The sequence below is a fragment of the Pseudopodoces humilis genome, chromosome 23 (genome assembly GCF_049639895.1).
Source record: "Pseudopodoces humilis isolate 2021_Gansu_Grassland_sample_001 chromosome 23, ASM4963989v1, whole genome shotgun sequence".
Classification (NCBI taxonomy): domain Eukaryota; kingdom Metazoa; phylum Chordata; class Aves; order Passeriformes; family Paridae; genus Pseudopodoces; species Pseudopodoces humilis.
Genome location: NC_142222.1, coordinates 4,346,024 through 4,369,180, shown reverse-complemented (window position 1 = coordinate 4,369,180; position 23,157 = coordinate 4,346,024). Strand labels below are relative to the sequence as shown.

At 52.2% G+C, this 23,157-nt stretch overlaps 1 protein-coding gene across 5 annotated transcripts; it reads right to left on the bottom strand.

Moving 5' to 3' along the window:
• Positions 1 to 2,810: 2,810 nt before the first annotated feature.
• FLOT2 (flotillin 2) lies at positions 2,811 to 22,663 on the bottom strand. Of its 5 annotated transcripts, XM_088066099.1 has the most exons (12): positions 22,593 to 22,663; positions 15,003 to 15,084; positions 12,944 to 13,012; positions 10,821 to 10,911; positions 6,833 to 6,956; positions 6,310 to 6,428; positions 5,784 to 5,897; positions 5,572 to 5,691; positions 4,992 to 5,206; positions 4,692 to 4,875; positions 4,390 to 4,539; positions 2,811 to 4,211 (listed from the first exon to the last, which is right to left on the bottom strand). In XM_088066099.1, exons 1-12 carry the CDS (start codon positions 22,639 to 22,641, stop codon positions 4,173 to 4,175), a joined length of 1,356 nt encoding a protein of 451 aa, XP_087922225.1. In that variant the 5' UTR covers positions 22,642 to 22,663; the 3' UTR covers positions 2,811 to 4,172. The 5 variants fall into 5 exon arrangements, with proteins under 5 accessions (XP_087922225.1, XP_014110525.1, XP_014110524.1 ...); XM_014255050.2 differs by lacking the exon at positions 10,821 to 10,911 and having other exon boundaries at positions 12,922 to 13,012; XM_014255049.2 differs by lacking the exon at positions 12,944 to 13,012.
• Between the last annotated feature and the right edge of the window lie 494 nt (positions 22,664 to 23,157).

The window sequence follows — 23,157 nt, the reverse complement described above, 5'->3', positions numbered from 1 at the left end:
TCCCCGTCCCCCTGTTCCTGCTGCTTCCTGAGCCTCCTGGAGGCCTCCCTGCCCCAGCATCTCCTTACCTGCTCTTTATCCCTCCCAGTTCCACCCCAGAGCAGGACTGAGGTTCTCAGTCGCTTCCCTACCTAGGCATCCCCCCTAATTCCTCCTTGTCACCCCATTCCCACCACCTTGGAGAAGAGCAGAGATTCCCAATCGTCCCCTCACCCCAACACCCCCCCACCCCACCTTTGCCCCCCAGTCCTGTTGCCTCAGAGTGGGATTGAAGGTCCCAATTGCCTCCCCACCACAGCATCCCCCTAACCCCTGCTTTTATCCCATATCCACCATCTCAGAGCAGGACAGAGGTTCACAAACCCCCATCTTTGTCTCCCCCAGTTCCACCCTCCCTGAGCAGAGCAGCAGCTCCCCGGGGTGGTGGCACCTACCTATGGGGGTGGCACTGGGGCTTTGTGGGGTGCTGGGTCTGCACCCGCCTTATAAAACCTGCTCTGCCTCATCTGCATATCTCACATCTGCACTGCACAGCTGGACGGGGCCCTTAACCCCTTCATGCCCGGGGGGGCACCACCTCAAGCAGCTCCCCCCACCCAGCCTGGCATTGTCCATGGGGGGATGTGGGCATGTGGGGCTTGTAAGGGGCCACCCCCGCTTCAATGTGGCCCCACAAATGCCCCATCCTCCTGTAGTCACCAAGATTATCCCTTCCCATACTTGTGGGGACCCTGAACTGGGAGCTCCCCACTGCAAACAGTTCCCAGTTGCTGGACAGTGGTGTTGGACAGGGTAGGGTGGCAGCCTGTGGGGATGGGGCCCAGGAGAGACATCTGGGAGTGGAGGGGGGGGCACCCTACACAGGCACCCCCAGGTGAGGTACGGGGTACACGTGAGTGCAGGGAGCCTGTGTCCCCCTGGGGTGGGTGACCTCTGTAGTGCTGTGCCCCTGGCCATATTTGCTCTCCTGAGGGACATGACCCCTAGCAGTGTGTCCCCAAAAAAGGATTTGTCCTCCTGCCTTTAGGGACACCATGGAAATACATTCCCCCTCCCAGGAGGATGTGACCCTTTGAGGGATGCATCCCCCAGTTAGGTGTCCCCAAAGGACATGCTCCCCTGGCCATGTGTGTCCCCTGGAGGGATGTAACCCCCAGCTGTGTCCCCCCAAGGGCATGCCCCTCCTGACCACATGTGTCCCCAAGAGGGCTGTGTCCCCTCACTGCACATGACCCTGGTCATACTTGTCCCCTGGCCACACACGTCCCCAGAAGGCTCCACCCCCTGACCATGAGTGTCACCTGCCTGTGCATGACCCTGGTCATTTGTGTCCCCCCAGCCCTGTCTGTCCCCACAGGGCCACATCCTGCAGCCAGTGCTGTGCCATTGTGCCGGGTTGTTTGTGCCAGGACAGGCTGGCATTCCTGGAAGTCAGCTGGGGGGAGGTGATAATCCCCTGCGAGGCCAGGGCTGTGTGCACCGGGGTCCCGATAAGCAGCAGCCCCTGGCTATCAGGGATCCTGCCCTGCCACACAAGGTGTCCCTGGACCCACTGTCACCTCTGGGTGACAGGAACAGGGGCAGCATGGCCCACACTCCCCCTGGCCTGGGCAGACCCTGACAGGAGGGGTACAGGGTCAAGCCCTGGTCTGAGCCTGTGCCAGGGCATGAGGTTGTGGGGACCTGGGGGCTGCAAGAGACCTCCTGTTTTGATCCCCCTTGTGACCCAGAGGTGTCCTGGAGCCTGTAGTGTTCCCCAAACTGTGGCATCCCCAGCATGCAGAGCAGTGACATAGGCAAAGTGTCCCTCAGTCCCCCAAACCCTGCCAGCTCCTGGTGAGTCCCAGGGATTATCCCATGGGATTGTCTCCATGCTGGCCGGTGCCTGCCAGCCCTACCCCGGTACTCAAGGGCTGCCCTGCCCTGTGGCCTTGTACCCCACAGTGGCAGAGGGGCTTGAGTATCCCCCAGGCTGGTAGCACAGAGCTGGTGTGGGAACCCCTGGGTGCCAGAGGAGACCCCCGTGTGCCACAGCCCTCCCAGCAGCCGTGCTGCCCCAGGACAGCGTGTCTGGCTCCAGATAAGGAGGCACTGGGACCTGCAGAGCTGTCCCCACCCTGTCTATCTGCAGGGCCACCTTGCAGGACACAAAGGACAGGGCTGTTGTCCTGCCCTGGGTTTGGGGGAGCATGAAGAAACCATTTTCTTCAGAGAAGGTGGTGCAGCAAAGCCCCCCATGCCAGCCCCATGGCGGCTGTCACTGGTCCAGCTTGCAGGGTGACCCCAAGCAGGACAGGTCCACCCAGACCCACCCTGCTGTCCCCCAGCACAGGGAAGGGCGTGTGGGGCTGCGACAGGGCTCCAGTGGCAGGGCCATGGGACATGAGGTGCTGCCACCAGCCTGGCTGCTGTGACACAGCACCTTCAGCGCCTGCCAGTCCTTCTCCAAACCCCGGGGTGCCACTCTTTGGGGTGCCCCAGCAATGGTCACCCCCTGGGCTAACACGGGCCATGCAGTGGAGTTCATTCAGTGCCACCTGGCTTGACACACATCCCTGTGGGAGCAGGACAAGGTTCTACCCCCACGGAGGGCTGTGACACAGAGCCCACGGGGACACGGTGACCGTGGGGAAGCCACCAGCTCCCAGGAGCTTTGCAGGAGCAGTGTGAGCTGGAACGTCGCCTCCCCTTACCCCTCGTTCCCCCCGCCCAGTGGGAACACTCCGGGGCCAGCAGCTCCCGGCCAGCTCAAGCCACCCAGGCGTGCTGGGGTGGGACAGACGGACGCGAGGCACGACACAGAGCCCAGGCAGGAGGTGACAAGGGTTTATTATCTCACAGCAGCGGGGTGGCGGACGCAGGCACAAGCTGATAGGGCCCGGCCCGGCCCGGCACGCCTGCCCGGCCAGCGCCAGATCCGCGCCCGCCGCCCCCGGGGCAGCGCAGCCGGGGGCCGATAACACCGCTCCCCCCGCCCCGGCGGCAGGGAGGGCACGGGGGGACCCTGCAACACCCAGCACCCGCCATGGGTCACTCCTGGCAAAGGACTCCGTCTGGAGGGACCCGTACTCGCCCTACGGCACGGGCTGGGGGCACCGAGCTGCGGCTGCAGGACCCCCAAACGCCACCACTCCCAGCAGTGCCAAGCTGACTTCACACACGGGTCTGGCTGTGCCAGCCACACTGAACACAGGCACTGAGACAGGCAGGGAAGGGACACGGGCCAGCACAGGGTTCTGGTGGCATTGTGGGGAGGACGGGCACACACGGGACACAGTCTCTTTCACAAGGCAGCAATGCCACTGGCCGTAAGAGGCAGGGGGAGGGAAGGAGGCAGGGGCAGCTGTACAGGCTGTGCTGGAGGAGCCTGTCCCTACCTCTGACCACCACTCTGTTTGAGCAGTTGTGGGGTCGGGAAGTGCCACAGCACCTGGAGACAACCACAGTGGCTTCACTGCCCTCTCAGGGGATGGCTTTGGCACGGCGCTACTTTTTGGTATTCGTGATGGTGAGATCTCACCAGGGCTGAGCTGGGCACCCTCTGTCCCCTGGAGCTCTCCCTGCTTCAGATCCTATGAAGAAAATTCCCCAAGCATGGGAGAGGGCAGCACCCACTGCTAGTGCTGGATAGTCACCTTCCTGGAGGGTTGACTGTCACCCACCCAGCTTGGGCAGGGCTGCTAGCACTGGGGGTGACACACAGGGACACGGAGAACCAGCCACAGGGAGCTGTGGGCAGAGCTGGGACAGGGCCCAGGAGGGTCACTGAGAGAGGGCGTGGAGCCCAGGGGAGGGGGATCCTGGTTCTCTTCCTAAAACTCCCCATCCCAAGCCTCTGCTCCAAGTCCCAGGTGTTCACCCCAGGGCAGAGAACAGCAAGGCACCAGGACTGCAACATCAGACAAGCTGCCAGTCATAACTGGGGATGGGATCGGCCTGAGATAACACGAAGTTGTTAGAAATTAGAAATTAGAAAATAAATCCTCTCTCAGCCTTGGAATAAAAAGATCAGCAGACAGGACATGCATCTTTCTGGCCCTACAAAATAAGGCACCAGTTACAAACGAAACTCGGATTGTCTTTGATATAAAAGGAATTCCCATGTGTCAAAGACAGTTGATGTTTGAGTGCATAACAAGGAGTGATCTTCACTAGCTTTGGGTTGGTCAGCCTCATTTCATGGCCTCGGTGGCTCTCTGGAACAGAGGAAGCTGCAGGAGGGGAAGAGAGAAGCTGTTAGGTCTGTAGGAGGGGGAGGCAGGGCGCTGCCTGCACTCTGTGGCTGTCAGGGCTGAGGAAGGAGAGGCTTCCTGGGAAACTAAAAGCTTCCAGGCAGGTCCCTGTGCCCTAAGAGCAGCTGGCATTGCCAGCTGCCAGTGCCCAGCTCACCTTTGTGAGATCCACACCAGTGATGGCACGCACAGAGGCGGGGACCTCAGCCAGGAGACGGTTCACATCAGACATGGTGCTGCCTTTCTCTCCACTGAGAATAACAATCTCATCCACTTTGGAGAGGGGAGCAGATACTTTGGCAGCGATCTGAGGGAGTAGGGTGAACAGAGAGTCAAGGAACTGCTCAGCAGTTCACTGGGAAAGGTCCTGCAGGGCCTTAATGTGCCCTGAAGAGACCTGGCCCAGTCTGGGAACTCCCCCAGCCCACCTGGAGCATGGGAAAGCTGTCCCCTCCTCACCTCAGGCAGTGCATCCAGCACTAGAGCTAGCTGGGCAGCTTCTCCATACTTCTGGAGCGCCTCTGCTTTCAGCTTCAACCCCTCAGCCTCCGCCATCCCAACAGCCTCGATCACAAAAGCCTCGGCCTCTCCAATCTTGCGGATCTTTTCTGCCTCCGCCTGAGCAAGGAGGATTTGCTTCAGCCTGGAAAAGGTAAAGCAGCCCTGCAGCAGCCTGGATCCCTGCAGAGAGCCCAGAAGCTGGGGCTCAGGGCAGCACTGTGCTCCCAGCTGCCCAGCCCAGGGCAGGGGCTCACTCACTTCTCTCCCTCAGCGATCTGCTGGATGCGATAGGCTTCGGCCTCAGCCGGCTGCTTCACGGTGGCCACCAGCTCCTTCTCCATCCGCACCACCTCCTTCTCCTCCACCTCAATCTGCTTCTTGCGCTCCACCACCTCGATTTCGATCTCCTCCTGACGGATCTTCTGCTGCTCCCGGGCACTCTGGAGCTCGTAGGCCAGCTGGGCCTCTGCAGTCTGCACATGGGGGAGAGGAGAAAAAGGGGTCTGGGCCTCAAAACCAGACATGACTCCTGCTATTGAACCTTTTCCCAGTGGTGACATCCCAATCCTCAGTGCTGCTCTTCCCACAGCACTTAAGCCCAACCAGCTCCAGGTTCAACCCTCCCCATCCTTTCCTCTTCTCCAAGTCCCACCAAACTACTGCAACAGGAGAGGAATCTGTTGTGAGAAGCTCACAATGACACACAGACCTGAGAACCTGGGTTCTCCATCTCCAGCTCTCCTAATAGATGCAGGAGGAGGAAGATGACAAGTCCCAGAGCTACCAACACCATCACAGAGCCTCCAGGGAACAGCAGTGGGCTGTGAGATACTCTCACCTTAATGTTGACCTCCTCAGTGAAGGCAGCTTTCTGCAACTCAAAAGCTCGTTTGGAATCTGCTATTTTGGTATCTGCCATGAACTTGACATCCAGCATTTCTTTCTTGCACTCTGCCTCCTGCGGAGAGGGAACAGAGAGCAGAGCTTCAGGGTGTGTAGCTGGAGCAGAAGAGGCTGCTCCAGGGAAGCCCAGCATGTCTCCGGACTCACCCGAATACCAGCATCCCGCTCGGCTTCTGCCACTCCAATGTCTGCATCCCTTTGGACAGCTGCAATCTGAGTCTTCCCCAGAGAGCTCAGGTAATCCACTTTATCATAGACATCCTGGGGAGAGGAGATAGGTCATAGCCACTTCAAATGAGCTCCATCTTGATCCCTTTCCCATTGAAGCTCAGTGCGGTCAGGTGAGGGTCAGAACGCATCATGTCAGCTGCTCCTCCAAACAAACAGGGAGGGCAGGGAGAAGAAAGCCATCCCGACATCTTTCCTCACTCCCAGGAGACTGGGTTATCAGCCAGCTCTCTCCACAAGCCTGTTTACAGAGGCAGCTACCCGGCAACTCTTGGCCCAGCTGCCTGGATACAGGACATGCTGCGGCGGCTGTCATGGAAACTCCTGAAGGGCTGGGACAGGCTGTCAGCCTGAGTCTTCCAACTGCAGCAGGGGTCAGGGCCAGACTCTCTCCTGCTGCTCCTATGGCTCTGCCTGGAGTGCAGTGCCCAACATTTGGGCATACCTTGATGGTGAAACTCAGGATCTCGATCCCCATGCGACCCACATCAGGAGCTGCCACCTCCCGCACCAGCTTGGCAAACTGGTCCCTGTCCTGGTAGATCTGCTCCACTGTCAGGGTACCTGCAGAGGGGAGGAAGGTGAAGACTTTATTTTTAACAGGTAACATATAAAATGTGGGTCTAAGCACAGCAACATCCTTGTTGTCCCTAATCTCTTCAAGCCTGGGCACAAGGGCACAATCCTGTGCCACAGCAGTGGCAACATCTCAGCCACCACCCACATGTGCTACTTGTGGCCCTTGAGGGGCCCTTGGGGACTCAGACATCTCTCACTGCAGGCACCAAAATCTCATTTATCACAAGGCCCAGCCACACAGAGGGAGCTGCTGGAGGGGAGATGCCACCTCTGCAGGTGGCAGAGGAAGGTCCCATATGGCTGCATGGTGGCAGCGATACTGCTGGGACCAGCCAGCTGAGAAGGGACAAAGCCACTCAAGACGTCTCCAGGGGATGAGCCCCTCATACCCAGGATGGAGCGCAGGTGTCCCTCCAGCGTCTGCAGGACCACGTTCTTCACATCCTGCACGTTCTTCCCCAAGAACTGCTCACAGGCCACAGCCAGGAGCTCCTTCTCAGTCATTATCTTCACCTAGAGACAGGAGACAGAACCAAACAGACTGAAGGTGTCTGTCCAGGAGGTGCAGGTACCCAAAAGCAGCAGCAGCAGCAGCAGAAGCAGCAGTACCACCACCAGGCTGCCCTGCTACTTATGCTCCAAGGGACCATGCTGAGCTGTCAGCATGCTGAGCCAGGCCACTGGACCAGCCAGAGAGCCCCTGTCCCAACCCTGACACTAGCTCAGCGTGGAGGTGCTCAGCAGTAGAGACTGGCCCTACCAGTCCCAACCCAGTCCCAACAGAAACCCTACAAAAACCCCTGAAATAGCAGTTCAGCCACTGCACCAACACCAGAGTCAGAAGAAAGCTGGGTATTACCACCCCTGGCCAAAACCTGTTTTGTTACCTTCCTCTTTCTCCTCTTTCACTAGAATTAATTTTTCTGACCCTGAAAAGGCAGAGAGTGAGAAAGAGTGACATGCCCAAGGAGCAGCTTGGGAACAGGGGTTCCATTCAGTGTCCCCTGGAAAGAGAGATGAGACAATAAAGACCACTGGTTTGTCATGCCTGTAGCTGGGAGCTCCCAGACATCCTTTGCAATGACCCCAGGATGTCCTGGTCAGGGTCTGGCTGTTCTGCTCCACACACTCAGTCTGGTGATGATGGCCAGAGCTGGGACACAGCCACCCCAGAAATGTTATCAGCTCCTTTACACCAGATCCAGGTGTAAAAGTGTCCCCATTCCAGCCAAGCCAGGGTCTTAGGATGGTCCTGCTGGTCACAGGGCTGTTTTTGAAAGGCAAAGTGAATTACAAATCCCTGTGGTGTGTGTTAGGCAGTGGAGATCTGTGCTCTACAGCACACAGCTATGAGGAGCTGCAACCCACCGAGATGACAGCTCCTGGTGGCCCTGTCCAGTCTGAGGGCTCAGGCAAAGGCTGGGCACAGGGACATTCTGTGCCTGGCAGCACCAGAGAAGGAGCAGGTCCATAGGTCCACACAGCTTCCTGGATCCTACAGCACCCTCTCATGGACACAGCTGGGCTGGGCAGGGCCTCCTGTCCCACAAGGAGCTGGGTGGCACCCTGAGTCCTGCTCCAAGGGCCTTGGATGGACCTGCTTCAGAGATTTCCAAAGTACAGATGCCGTACAGGGGCCCTCTGAGGGTGTACACTATTGAAGGATTCACAACCTACAGACCTCATCCTGATACCTTCTAGCACTTTCAGCTGCAAAGTTCTGCAAAGAGAAGTTTTCACTTCTCTTTCTTGAGAGTCTTGTCTGATAGCCCACGGAGGCAAATGATCCCTCTGGAGCTGAACAGCAGCACCTGGCCCAGGCACTGCCAGAGAGCAGGACTGGGACTGACTGTCATCTTCTAAGGGGACAGGAGGTGGACCATGCTAGACAGAGTGAGCTGGCCAAAACTTACCTGCCACAACCCTGCCCCTCATAATGTGAAGAAACACCAACCCAGGCTGAGCCTGTTTCCTACTGCTGCTTCCCAGACTGGGTCTCCCAGTCAAAATGTCAAAAAACCTCAGGCAAGCATGGCAGCCCTCTTCCACATTGTTCCCAAAGCCCCTTGGGATCCTTTCGGGGCCAATTCCACAGTGGTTTCTTGTCCCTACACCCCAGGCCAGCAGTGTGCTCTTCCCACACAAGGGGGAGTTGGGAGAGCTACTCTGGAGCTGCACTCAGAGCATGAGCCCTGCATGAGGCTCCTCTCACAGCAAATAGGAGATTTTTGCAAGTATCAAAAGCAATTAGACTCAGCAGCGACATTTATGGTGAGCATCTGCCAGCAATTCCACCTCGCCAAACAATCCCCACCCTCAGGAGCTGCGGGGAAGACAGAGCACAGGGCAGGATGTTCATTAGGAGAACCCCTGCAGTACTTAGGAGCAAGGAATGATCCAGCCTCTGGATAAAGCCAGCCAGCCTCCACTGGTGAGCCCTGGCCAGCCCACGGGAGTCTGGCTCTGCATGGAATACAGATCCCAACCTCCAAAGCAAAGGCTGCACAGAAGAAACCAGAGATGAGCAATTTGTGCTCAGCGTGTTTTGCAGGGTTTCAGGCAGGGCACTGTGACACTCAAATGTCACTCCCATCAGAGGGAGACCCTTGGCTGGCAGGGAATCAGAAAGCCTCCATCCAGCAATCCTGTGAGCAGGATCGATGCTGCTGCACCCTGCTCCAGCCAGCTGCACTCGCAATGAGGGATGAGCACAGAGAATCCAATTAGCTGGAGGCTCAGGAAAATGCTACAGAAGGATACAGAGCCCAGCATGGCCTAAGGCAGCAGCATCCCAGCACATCCCAGCACCCAGCCAACATGGGAAGGAGGCTACTGGTGAGCACTCATTACATCCCCCCTCAAGAAAAGAACAGCATCTTTATGCACATGAAGCACTTCTATCATTGCAGCAAAAAAAGATGTTTCTCTAGGAATAATTTTTTCAGGTTTTTTCCCATTTTTTTTTGCTCAAGCCCTTAACACAAAAAAATTGCCTCAAAAAGTACTTCTGCAGAATTAAGGTAACCTCTGCCATGCACATCCCCAACAGCCTTGAGGCAGCTTTCTGCGTGGCAATTCCTTGGATTCCAGCTTTAAAATTAGCTGTCAGTGGAAAAACTGAACAGTGAGAAAAGAGAATAACATGAATGAGATGAACTGGGCTCTGCATTTTTAAATCAAGGCACCTGGTGATCCAGCCCTCTGCTACCAGACCATTTTGCAGGATTTCCCAAAACTAGAACAAAAGGGAATTCTGGCTTCAGAGAAATATTAAATACAGAAGGAAAAGCCTACAGATTTAGGAAAAGACTGTGAAGGGAAACATGGATGCACACATTTTTGCCAACCATGCAAAAACCACTGGGATCATGGGACACCTTAGCAGCTAAATGGATATAAAGAACTGTAAACTAAGTGAAAGATGAATACAAAGTACTGAAAAATAGAAACCAAGGGTGCTGGGTCCATGAGGGATTTTGGTCACATCACTGCATGAGTCAGCAGCTCCCCTTGGCTCCAGAGCTCCCCATAGGGAATGTGGCAGCCACTTGTCCTGTGATAACACACCTGGACATACCTCAGACACACAGTGACAACAGCCCTGTGTGCACTGAGAGCCACTCTTGGTTTGTACACCAAATTTTAGAGCGAGCTGTCAGAAGCAATTTTCAATCACAGCATCCAGCTGCCAAGGACTCTAAATTCCCTCAAAACTAACATTTTTTCTCCCAGCATCTGCCCCAGGGCAGGACCTGGCCCCAAGGACAGACTGTACCAGGACAGCAGACCTCAGACTCCAAGAAGTGCAGGGTTTTGGTGTGCTGCCACAAGCAGCAAAAGTGGGTCTTACATTTGAAGAAAGCTGTAGAGAATCAAAATTCAATTTCAGCCAAAAATTTTACACGCCAGTTTTAGTGCCTGGAGGGACTAAATTCTTTTTTTTTTAAGCTTTAACTCACCATGAAGAATTACAAGGCCCATGTACTAACAATAACAATCCAAAGGTATATAATGCTTGATACCATCTCAGGAGGTCATGGGTCAGTCCTGTGGGGTCTCACACAGCTCCAAGGGCACCACAGCACATCAACATTCCACAAACACATCAAGTCACCCCCACACCCCTCATTTGCCACACGGACAAATGAGACACCAGAAAAAAAAATATTTTGGGGAGAGAAGGAGAAGTCACAACCCCCTTCACCACATGGAACATGCTGGAGCGTGATTGTACCAACAAGGACAATGTGGTTTGGTACAAAGATTTATTCCAGAGCAGCTGGCTTCTCTCCCTGGACAACAGCAACCTCTTAAGAGGGGAAAACCAGATGTAAGTTAGAGACATGCATTCCTGAAATGATGTTTTGGTTACTGTACCTGTGCCACACCTGTGACAGTTATAGCTACCCCCTCCGCCGTCTCTACGTCCTCACACCTGGGCTGTAACGTCATTATCTCTAGGGAAATCCTGCCAAAAAATGTAAAATGTTTGCACGTTTCCAGGTTACACACACCCAACTATTCCCTTTGCATCTCCTGCCTTGGGCTACCTGCTGCACTCATCACAGGTAATGTAAGGCAGGCACAGAATGCAGCCAAGGGACCACATCTGTGAGTGCAGACAGACAGGACATTGTGGTCAAGAAATAGATTTTCAGATAATGCTCAAAGGTAATTTATCAGCAATGGCTGGAATCCAGACTGGAAATTATCCTGTGGTCCTTTCCCTCCTGCTGGGTTAGTGAGGAACCAGAAGCTGCAGCACTGGGAGCCCCAAGGGCCCTCTGTCAGAGGCTCATTGTGCCACGCTGCCCAATGCCATGGCAGCATGGGGTGTCACTGGTTTAAAAGCACAGCACAGAACTGGGATGCTGCCACCCACCTCACATGAGAGCTGGTGCTTGGCAGAACCTGACACTGATGCTGAAGAAACCCTGGGTTAGCCCTACCACAGACCTATCCCCTGACCTGGTTCACCTCTCTGTCACCCTGAGAATCAGGCCTTTTGATATTGTATTCACAATTTCTAGCCACCTTCCCAAGAAAGTAACTATAAACATGGGTGTTTATACATTCCATTAAAGATAGGCCTTTTGATGGATGTCTCTCACAGCCAGTGTGGTTGGGAAGGTGGTAACCTGACTATCCAATCCCTGGTCATTGCTGAGAACCTATAAATACTGAAAGAACAAATAAACTTCCTTCTTCTTTCATCACACTTTGAGCTGCGTCCGTGTGAATCATTTTGTGTCCAACAGTGACACCTCTCCCTCTATTTTTCTATTTTATTTGTCCCGTGACCCTAAGATGGAAATGAGTCTCCAGTTCTTTATGGCCATGCCTGTGGAATATCAGGCACCCAGGAACAGATCCTGCAGCTCCAGAGCTTTCTCAGTCACCCCAGGTGGGCTTGAGCTACTTTGGTCAGTCCCAGCAATCTGCAGGTCACAATTTGGTAAAACAAAGGACATCTCTGGCTGTGGTAGGTTCTGTTCAAGGAAGCCAAGCCTGGCTCCCGTGTCAGCCATAACGAGCCGGAAAGACGCTGAGAGTCAAGACAGGGAGCCACGGGGCAGAGAGTTTGTGTCAGTGAACATCAGGTCAAACATCTGAACCATGAAGGGGCTGTCCTGGGCTGCTGTATGCATGCTGAGTTGCTCCAGGATTGATTGGAAGTGCTGAAACCTATCCCTGCAAGTTCATGCCTGTCTTGGCCACTGTCCTAATTAAACTGGCACGCAAACTGGGAGCTGATAAAACACATCCCACTGTCCAGGACATGCACAGGCATCTTATGCCATGTGTTCACAGTTTTAATCAGATGCTGCAGGATTTCAGCCTTCTGACGGCCTAATCTAGACTTGGAATTTAATTTCCAAACTGTTCTGATTCTTAGTTCTGTTCACAGGGATATTTAGTCATTACTGGTTCATAACGCCAGTCCTGTGCACTGCAACTCATCTGAGGTCTCTGCTGTATTTTCAAAGGTGACAACATCCAAAACGGGCAGTGTCTTCATGTGGAGGAAGAAGGGCTGAGTGGGAATCCATAACCAACACTGCAGAGCAAGGCATAATTAAAATTTTGAAATGGCACAAAACCTGCCTTCCCACCTGTCCCAAACCCTGTACAGAATCCAACCTGGCCTGCTTGTGCCTCCACACAAAGGCAGAAACCCTTCTGCTCTCCACCAAGCGCACAGTGGAGGCAGTGCTGGCAAGGAAAGGGTTAATGCAGGAGCAAATGTTAGGTACCACAATGCTGAATTTGGAATTTGCCAGGAATGTACCTGTCTTCATTACCTATTAACTGTGGAGTGCCACAGGGCAAGTGCTGGAGAAGGGGAAGGAGAGGAGAGTATGGAGATTTCAGCTGCCGTTAGAAAACCATTAGTTTTTATGTTATCCTGCTGCTGCTGCTGCTCAAAACAGAGGGATAAACAGTTAGACAGTTTGTTAGGAAGCTGGTGGATTATTACCTGTGCAACCCCTGTTACGTACAGTGGGACCCCCTCCGACGTCTCAACATTCTCACAGCGACAGAGGATGGTCAAAACCTCCAAAGACACTCTGAGAAGGGAGGAGTAAGGGTAGGACAGCAAATACACAGAGCAGTTATCAGAGAGTAAAACACTTGTTGCAAAGGACAAGATGAGACTTTCAGGTTTCAGCTTTTCCCTGGTCAGTTTGCCTTTCATCCACTGCCCGCTCCCAGGGCTCCATAATCAGCTTCCCTTGTCATGGGAGGGAGTTTACAGCATGCAGCAGTTTCTTTTAATGAGGATAAACAAGCTGGGGGCTCGTCCCCACCCTGCACATGAAACTGTGTCATCCTGGTATCAGCTGGAGTTCTCTGTTGAAGTAATCTTTGCACACAGAAAAATTCCTTTTGGTAGTGATTTAGATGCTTCTGTGTCAGTATTTAAGAGAGGAAAGATAAATGAAAACACCAGGGACCTGGCTACCCACCCCTGGCTAAGGCACTGAGGAGGGAAGCTGCTTCCAAGTGCTGTCCTTCAGGGAAGCTGAAATAACACCATTTGGCTTTCCCAGAGGCATGCTAGACCACACTGTCTCTCTCCATGCTTTTATTTCTGACCCCTAAACAGGGATAGCATTTTTTCCCCTTGTTTTTCCCCAGTGTTCAAGGTTTCAGCAGGGTAAGTGCCCAGCACCCTGCCAGTTCTAACTGTTCCTTTTGTTCCCAGGTTAATGCTACCTGGCGGGATGCTGCTGACAGCAACACAATTGCTCCTGTCTGTCTTGCTCTCTTCTGGAACTGCTCTGGCAGTTACAGAAAAAATGTCCTAATTTCAGAGAAGGAAATCTGTCTCACTCCTCATGCTAATGCAGCGGGCTCCATCTGGGGCACAGCCTATGGCATTTGAGAAAGGAGAATTAAGCCCCATGGCATGAACTGGTATGGATTTTAAAGTAGAAGATTAGTTTGGATGCTGGAATTCCTGTCAAGAGCCCCATTTGCTAAATAATTCCCAGATCTCTATCATATAACAGCTCGTTCCTGGCAATCCAGTTCTTGGCCCTGGATTCAGCCTATCCGTAACTTAATAAATCAGCCTCCCAAATGTATCTGATCTTCTGCCCTGGGTAGGTCAAGGTCCTGCACTGTTCTTTGCACTTCTCATAGAAGAAGAGGAGAAGCATGAACCATTTGTTCAATTAACAGTTCTTCTAACAAGATGTCTCACAAAAATTTGGGAATGAAGCTTGTCTGGATCGAACGCAGCCCTTAAACACTGAGCCTGCAAGCTGGGCTTTTCCTTCCTCTCCCACCTCCCATCATGTGCAGAGTGAGGGCAGCCACATGCTCACTTTGCTGGTGGCGACACGAGTATGGGGAAAAGAGGTTGGAAGAGGCTGTAAGGGTTAACTACAACCTCTGGCCATCATTCAGTGTAAAACTCAAAAGTCACATCTTTATCCTTTTCCCTGTTATTTTTTTTACACAGAGGAAACCTGGATCAGTGAGGATGAGGGATGTAGTGGGAGGGAACATTCCTACAGATCCTAGAGACAAAGAGCTGTATTAGCAGGACAGCAGCACTACCACAGCACGTCAGCTCAGAGACCCGACAAGCAGCAGCAAGCAAAATCCACGACTGAGGAAAGGGAGAGAAAGGAAATCCCGTGGTTTTAAATCAGAACAGTCTGCTCCCAAGGTGACAGCAGTCAGCAGATCTTTACAAAGAGACTTGAGGAGCAGAGGGGGGCACTGGTGCACTGCAGGCCACAAACTGGTTTGTTACTGGGTGAGGGGTTGGGCCATACTGGGCAGAGCTTGGCTCCTCTTGTGGACATAAAGGCTGTTTGAAAAGCACTCCAGCTGAAAGCATGTGATTTCTTTTTTTGTGTGTGTCTTTTGCACTGTGGCACCCAGCTGTCCCCATGCCAACAGCCAGCAAAGAGCTCCTGATGCTCATCCCTGGTTTCATACACAGTGCCTGATCCAGTGTTCCTAAAGATACTGCTGACAGCCCCACTGGGATGATTTTGCCACATTCCTACTCCAAAAGCCCACAAATATCAGGGGTCTCCTTACCTCTGGGTGTCAGTAATGCACCACCAAGCCCAGGCCCAGCCTCCATACACATATTGCTTCTCATCAGAGCCACAGCAGCCACCTGCAGCACAGCAGAGAGCAGAGACATCAGGATTACACACATGCACATGCTCTTGGGAATAACTTACAAGCAGAGGAGTTCACAGTCTTCCTCCTCTCCATTCACAGCGATTCACATGGCAGTTCTCCCAAGGCAACCTTTTTTGGAATTGCCTTATAAAGTTGGAAAGTAGTATTTGTATAATTCACTATGACCAACAGTAACACATAGAAAGGGACTGTATCTCAAACCAGGGCTTTATTTTAGTTTTGTTATGCCCTTTTGGCAACCAGAATCAATCTAAGTATCTTCAACTGTGATGTTAACTGTTATGGAAAGCCACCTCCCTTCCTTCACACCACCCTTAACTTCCCACAGGAGTTCTCAAGTCAGTATTGGAAGCGGGAAGAACCCCATAGCTCCCAAAAAATACTTCCTAGTTCTGATTTGTGCAAGTAGCACCATGTCTGATGCTTTGCTGGTCCATTTCAGAGTTGGATGTGCCCAAGATTCAGAAACCCTCAAGAACTCTACTAACACATTTAAGATTTGATCCCGGTGAAGCTAGAAGATGCTGTCTGGATTTTCGTATCTTTGATTTAAGGAACAAGACACCTGCTGCCTTTCAAGAGAGCACCCTGCCAGTTATCAGCCTCAGGATTCATGGCTGGGAAGGGAGAAACCCAGCAGCTCTCTGGCTCAGACCTGGGAGCTGCTGACTCTCAGGCAGATCGAGGCCAGAATTCCCTCTCTCAGCTGCTCTGCATAATCACTCTTACTACAGCAGTGCCCGAGGGCCTCAGCGAAGAGAGTGCTGTACAAACAGAGCAACAGACAGTTGCAGCCCTGCGGGATAGATCTATGCAGGCAAGACAGAGCCGGCGCAGAGGAAGAGCAGGAATGCAGAAAACAGAGTGGCTCTGGGACCTTTAGGTTGTGGGAGGGGAAAGGGAGAAGGGTGAAGCCAACAGCACTTTCAAGAGAAACGACCAGTATTGTTTGCTACTATAAGTCAAAATGAAGAAGCAGAAGCAACACACATTCAGGCCAGTGTGCCTGCAGGGCCCTCCAACCACAGGAGGGGACTCTGTCCTCCTTGCTCTCCTCCTCCTTGCTCCTCCTCTTCCTCCAATCCCCCAGCATTTAGCCATCTTCTGCCTACTTCCAAACACTGTCTGCTTCCAGACACTGGCCGCACACTGCCTGCTTTGATGGCTTCCATGCAGTGGTTGACAAACCAGCAGAACTGCCCCATCTGCAATTCTTCACCCTTGCATTTCAGTAAGAATTAAACACAAACAGGAAAAGGCTTTACACACTTTTTCAGATCTGTGCTGCACAGCCTGGAGGAATATTCTCCTGTCACCTCTGAGCCAGCCTTTGGATAGCTTTTTCCCATAGCTGAAAGACTATTTCAGCCAGGCAAGCGTTACAGAGGCTGATGATACAACATCCTGCAGTAACCACAATGCCTTTAACATTTCTTGGAGGGCGTCAGCACAGTTAGCTCAGCCTTTCAGCCAGACCCTTGTTTTCCAAGAACAGGAAGGGAGGTGTTCCTGGCACTCAGGAAAAGCAGCACCACATGGAAAGGTATTTTATTTCCCAGGGTCTATGCGGTCTTTACTGAACCTCTGTTAATTTTTTTTTTAAATAATATCATGAGAAAGCTCTGCACCCTAAACCCACCATTGTTACAGGAAAGTGTCTCTCCACACAGATGTTCCTCTTCTTCTATAGGAAATACCGTATTTAGAATCACACACAAAACGAGCTCCCCATTTGCTTCCTGGTGCTACACAATACAGCTGCAGAGCACATTCTACTGAGCTAGATTATATGTCAAAAACGGTTCAAAGCCTAAAAAAACCAGAGAAAACTAACACATTAAGGAGGAGTGGGATGCCAGCCAGTTGCTTTCATGCATGCTGGACATCTGAGTGCAGCAGAGCTCTGTCCTGGTAAAGGCTGAGGAGCTGAGGGCTCATTTTCCATGGCAGTTCTGCCGCCTCTTTCTCAATTCTCAGGCAGCAAGTGAAAAAGGAACCAACAAAGCAAAATCTTTGCAAGGCTAAAGAATAAACCCTCCTGCACAATGAGAAATTGGCAGAGAAATTGCCTTTTCCAGCTATAATACGCCCACTGTTCCAGCAGACTGGGTTTCACAGTCGCTTCCACAAACATCCACTGTGCCTCTTCCGGGGCAGTGTGCAGGGCCACAAATGGAGGATTCATAGCCAGGAAGCTGCCAGCCAGCTTGGCCTCTTCCCAATGAAGGGGTTCCATGCTCGAGCAAGAATTCCCAGAGCCAGGAGAAAGTATGTTGTCTGTTTGTTTGGGTTTTTTTATTATGAAATAAGATTAATCGCTTGGGAGTTGGTAGATAAAAGGAGCTCTTAGCAGATGCAGGAAGTGAGCAAGGAAGAACGTGGGCCTCAACAGTTTTGGGGACACAGAGCTCAAAACATCAAAGCTGGGATGATCTGAAGAAGCTCTGTGTTGTTTGCTCTCCCAGGTAACTCGGGCACTGAGTTACCTTTTCGGCAGGAAGTGGTGAGCATTCTGAAATCAGGTCATGGTAAACAGGCTGCTGAGTGCAGGTGGACCAGGAAAAAGCTGATAAACTGAAGTAACTGAAAACAGTTACTGACAAAAGATAATGCGGAGATAGAGGAAGGCAAAAGCATCCATAAAGAAAATCATGTTCTAAAGCAGGGCCCAGACTAAAGTCAGTGTCTGGTTCTTAGGCCTCGCTGTGCACATAAATTAGGCTTTGTTCACATGCAGAAATGGTACAAGGTTAACAAAAATTAATTTAAAAAGATGCAGGGTTCTGACTTGAATCCATAAAAGCCTCTGATAGTCACTGCAGCAGATGAAAGCAGATTACACTGGCTATCTTGTTCTGGATATATTCTATATGAACATGACTTAATGAGTAACAATGCCATAGAGTGAGTTTAAAAACACATTTAATAACTCATCTCATAAACAGCAACTCAGAGAAGACAAACTTTATTAATAAGAGAAGCTACGCAACAACATCACTGAGATACTACCTCAAAATTCCTTCTGGAAACCAAAAGGAAAGATCTGAGGTTATTGTCCACCTCTTCCTAATAGGCTTTCCTAAGTTTGCAAGTCCTGGAGATTTAACAAGTACATGACAAGGGAAACCTTGAGCCCCACCACGTCCAAAAAGGTGAAGAAGCACCTCCTGAGAAGGAAAGATCCCAGATGAGGTGCTTAAGGGCCCTTTTGAGCACTCATGACTTGAGACCAGCTGCAATGCTGCATGCAGCAGCCCCTGAGCATCACAAGCAGTGAGAAACCAACCCTGGGGAAAAAGTTTTGGCTTGCCAAAATGACAAACCTAAATCTGCAGAAGCACTCAGTTAAACCAGGCAGATGACCATCAATGCCACTGCAGGCTTCCTGCATGGCTTGCCTGGTGCAAGAGGTGGGACACCCCAAGCACAACCCTGGAAACTGAATGAACTGTATGAACACAGGGCAAAACCTCATGAGACCCAGCTGAAGCTGCCTGCTCCTTCCCATAAACTCCTATTTCTTTTGAGGCTGAAGAACTGGAATTACACCATCAGTGTGAGGGTTCAGGTGGCTCTTGCTGCCTACCACGTCTTTCTACCGTACATGGCCTGGACCTTCTTCTTCTATTTTCAAGCAATAGACTCTTCTCACCTAAATGTAACTTCTACATTTCTCCTCCCTGAACTGCACTAGATTATGTTCAGCCCATTGGGTCAATCTCCAGAGTTTGTTTTGATCCTGGTCCAGCTCTTCAAAGCTCTCGAACCCATTCCCAGCTCAGTCTGCAAATTCAATAAGCACATTCTCGATTCCATTATCCAAGCCAAAACAAGGAACTTACTTGATAAATTCTTTCAGCTGAACAGTGAGTTACTGTCAAGTTCCCTGGCAGTGGTCTTCCAGGCAGTTTCATATCAATTTCATAATATCTGAGAAACCAGTTCCTCCTTGCACTGTGGACTGTAGGTCTCTTGCAGGAAGGCCTTCAAGAGCCTCAAGAAATCCTTATTTCAGGCTTTCAACTTAGAAAATAGCACATGAGCAGTTCTTGAAGGGGTAAGAGTGATGCAGTAACACTATAGAAGAGCTTAGAGCAGCCCTGGAAGGGTTACTTACTGACTGCTGGCATGCAGCAACAAATTCCTACACAAAACTAGAATTGATTGCTACCTCTTCTTTTACTTTGACAGACATCAAGGAGCCCCAAAGGGTGTTGCACCAAAGTAAAATTTGAGAAATTGGGCTGGACTGTATTTCTCAAGCTGATTTCTGCTCACCTAGGGAGCAATCAGATTAGCTCAATATGGCAAATACCTCTACTTGTCTTCTTCTAGGTGTTACAAGCAACATATTTGTTTCAGTAGTCTCCTAGGAAATAAAGCTGGGTTGGATGGGTTGCAATCCCCTGAGTTTTTTTCCTTCTTTCACTCCCTAAACTTTTGCTGAAGCAGGAGTTTGTTTTGACACAGGAACAGGGAGAGCCATGAGCACTTCCCCCTGTCAGGTATGTCCAGGTGTTCCCTCAGAGCTCCTCTGCTGCTGCCCTTGCCAGCCAGAAGGAAAATGCCCCAAATGTAGAAATTTGGGCAACACTGTTTGGGAACTGTTAGATGAACATGGCCAATATAAATACAGATTTCCCTATTATGACACTGTGGAAATATTATAGTGCTGTATTTCAAAACCAGCAGATCGACCCTTAGCCACAAAAGTTGCATTTAACCAGATTGTAACCCAAACCCAGCATTTCACAGCCTACTTGGCTGGTGGGAACGTTCAGATATCAGGATGAAGAGGTACCTGGTGCACCTCCCTGAAAACTCGACCAGCTCCAGTTGTGCTCGGTGTGGGCTCAGTGATGTGCCAGGCTCCTGCCAAGGTCTCCTCAGACCTTGCACCAAGGGAGTCTCCCAGAAAAGTCAGACCCACAATTTGGGGAGATTCAAGACTCTGTGGGGTATCCTTACAAATCCTGGGCCCCACATTTCACCAATGTATCAATAAGCAGTGCAGTTTCTTAGAAGGAAGTCGATGTAGCTCAGCAGGGAAAGGACAGCAGTGCCAGTGGAGTGCTGAGTCGTGCCTGAGACACAGCTTCCCAAATAAGGCTACAAAGCTCCACGTTCCCAAGGCACAGCTGGATGCTTCTTGAGCACTGGAGGAACTCGAGTGTCTCACAAGAAAGCGAAAAAAAGAACAACCCTCCTCAGAAAAACCCACATGCCAGGGGAGGCCCAGGACTAAAGGCCAAGGGGCACAGACTGAGTAAAGAAAATAAAGAAAATCCTCCCACAAAGTGAAGTCTTTCAAATAACTACCACATGACAATTCAAGACTGCAAGCCAAAAGCTTGCCTCTAGTAATATTTGGTTTATTTAAATTAATTTAATTAAAATTTATTTAATATTATTTTGGCTTATTGGTGATTATTATTAATTTCTCCTTTCCTTCCCCTCTCTCCCTAAATCCAACTTAGTATCACACAAATTAATACTGGCCCACAAGGTCCTCCCTGCTTTTCCCCAGAGGAACATGGCTCAAGTTCCTGGAATTTCAATGGCTTGTAGCTACACCCTCTGACGAATGCATTGGCACTCGCTGTGCACACGGGCAGAGGAGCTGCAGGGCCCTGCAGAGCTCCCAGTTGGTGCCCTCAGGATTCAGCAAATATCTGCAGACTATGTTGGGCAGCAGCTGAGGAAAACCAGTCTGGTTCTGGCAGCTTCAAACCCCATCCCAACTGGCAGAGCCCAGGGTGATCTCTGCTCCCTTCCCAAAACTGCACTTCGAGGAGTGTCCTGGGCTTGCTGCTCCTGGATGTGGAAAAGCACTATACCTGGAACTGCACACAGATGCCACAAATTCCTGCTGGCTCATCCTGGAAGCTGTGCTTTGTACACAGAGCTGGACAGAACCAAACCCAAGCTTTGAGACTAAAGGGCATCCCAGCACACCTGGAGCACGGCTTCCCAATCTTCCCATGAATGTGGCATTTCAATGAGCAGTGCCAGTTTTGACAGGGGTTCTTCCTTTGGAGGGAAGCACAGCATCAGCTCTGGATCCCACTGGGAACTGCAGACCAGGAAAACTGCAAGGAATGCTGCTGCTCTGGGCAGCTGCTGGGTGGAGTTTGTAACTCCTTAGAAGCCATCACCAGAGTGGGCATATTTGTTTCCAGAGCTGCAGCCTGCTTCTAGCATCTCCTCAGGAATTCCCATAACAGGTCTGTCATCCAAGAGAGATGAACTCATAACAGATCAGCCACAGCTCCAAAACCACAATAACATAGTTGCAAGTGTGGCAGAGCTGTGACTTGAGGCACATCCTTGATGTTCACCTGCATTTTCTACCACCATTCATTACCTTGCACTTGGCCTCAGTCTGTCACAGAGTGAAGCTCCCAGCCCTTGCATCACCTAACAATAATAAATTCACCTAACAATGATGAATTAATAATAACCCTGTCCACACAAAGGCTGGTTCATGCCAAAATGCAGCCTGGAGCTTCAGCAGCACTGGAGCAGCTACAGGTTGAATTAGACATGGGGGATTTCACCGCTGATTTGTTTAACCCCAACCTCAGTCACCTCAGTCAGCTGCTGGTGACATTCCACACGTCCAGCGGGCATCACCTGCATCCAGTGCCAGCACCATTGAGAGTCCAGGTGATGTGCTGGTGAGGAAGCTGCAGCAGGATGTGATGGATGAAGACGGGCACTGCAGGGACAAGCCTGCAGCGCTCTGCCCCGGGGGTATGCTCACACCCAGCTCCCCTTTCCCGGCAAATCCAGGGAAAAGGATGGCTTCCTGGAAATCCTAGCCAAAGCCTGTTGGTGGGAGCACAGAGCTTTGCTGGTGCCACTGCCTGACATCACCTGGAAACAGCAGCATCGGAGGTGCTGCTGTCGCCGGACCTCGCCCACCACTCTGCACTGCTGGGACCCCACCCCGGAGCCTCAGTTCCAGTACAGCATCTCCCATCTCCCTGTCTATTCCCAAATCACTCAGGGCACTCCTATGACAGGAACACCTCCTAAAATCCCTTGGAGTGCCCTCACAGCCAGGACCCCTCATTTCCCCCTCCTTGCAGACCCCATTGAGAGACCCCCCCCGCAACTCCCACATTCTCTCCATGACAGTGCGCCCCGACAGGGACTCCTCAAGCCCCTGAGAGTCCCCTCACAGCCAGGACTCTCCGATTTCCCTCTCCCAGGAGGCTCCATCACAGAGACACCCCCCCCTCCAATTCCCTCAGGCCCCCCAGTGATCGAGACCCCTCAAATCGCTGAGAGCTCCCCCTCAGCCAGGACCCCCAAAGCCCCCTCCTAGCACACCGCATTAGAGCCCCTTCCCAATCCCCCAGGGTCCTCCCATGACAGGGACCACTCAAACCCCTGAAAGTCCCCTCACAGCCAAGACCCCCAACTCCCTCAGGGTGCCCTCCGTGCCATCCCACAGCCCCTCTATCGCGGCCGTACCTGACACCACCAGCGCCTCGTTGGGCCCCACCGTGTGGCAGTTCCCCATGACGGCCCTGCCGCCGCCCAGCCCTCCCACAACCCCCCGCGCCTCGCACGGCGGGGGCGCGGCCCGCGGGCACCGCCATCTTGGGGAGGTCGGTGCCACACCTCGGGGGCGGGGCCAGTCTGGGGCGCCGCCATGTTGGGCACCGCGCGCGCGGGTAACATGGGGAGTGTGCGCATGCGCGGTGGGCCAGGGAGTGACTGCATGGGTGTGTGAGGGATGTGTGTGTGTGTGTGTGTGTGTGTCTGTGTGTGTGTGTGTCTGTGTCTGTGTGTGTGTGTGTGTGTCTGTGTGTGTGTGTCTGTGTCTGTGTGTGTGTGTGTGTGTCTGTGTGTGTGTGTGTGTGTGTGTGTGTGTGTCTCTGTGTGTGTGTCTGTGTGTCTGTGTGACACTGCACGGGTGTGCAAGGGATGTGTGTGGCACTGCATGGGTGTACGAGGCAGGACTTGTGTCCTGCAGTGTGTGGGCAGAGCCAGGTGTGCTGCTCTGCACACCCACACTGTGCACACCCACATCCCC

Excerpts from the sequence above, each read along its gene's own strand:
- FLOT2 (XM_088066099.1), bottom strand. The coding sequence starts at position 22,641 with ATGGGGAACTGCCACACGGTGGGGCCCAACGAGGCGCTGGTGGTGTCA. Across the intron at positions 6,429-6,832 it reads ACACCTGCGCTCCATCCTGG|GTACCCTGACAGTGGAGCAG; the intron begins GTATGAGGGGCT and ends TCCCCTCTGCAG. Across the intron at positions 5,898-6,309 it reads TCCTGAGTTTCACCATCAAG|GATGTCTATGATAAAGTGGA; the intron begins GTATGCCCAAAT and ends TCCTCTCCCCAG.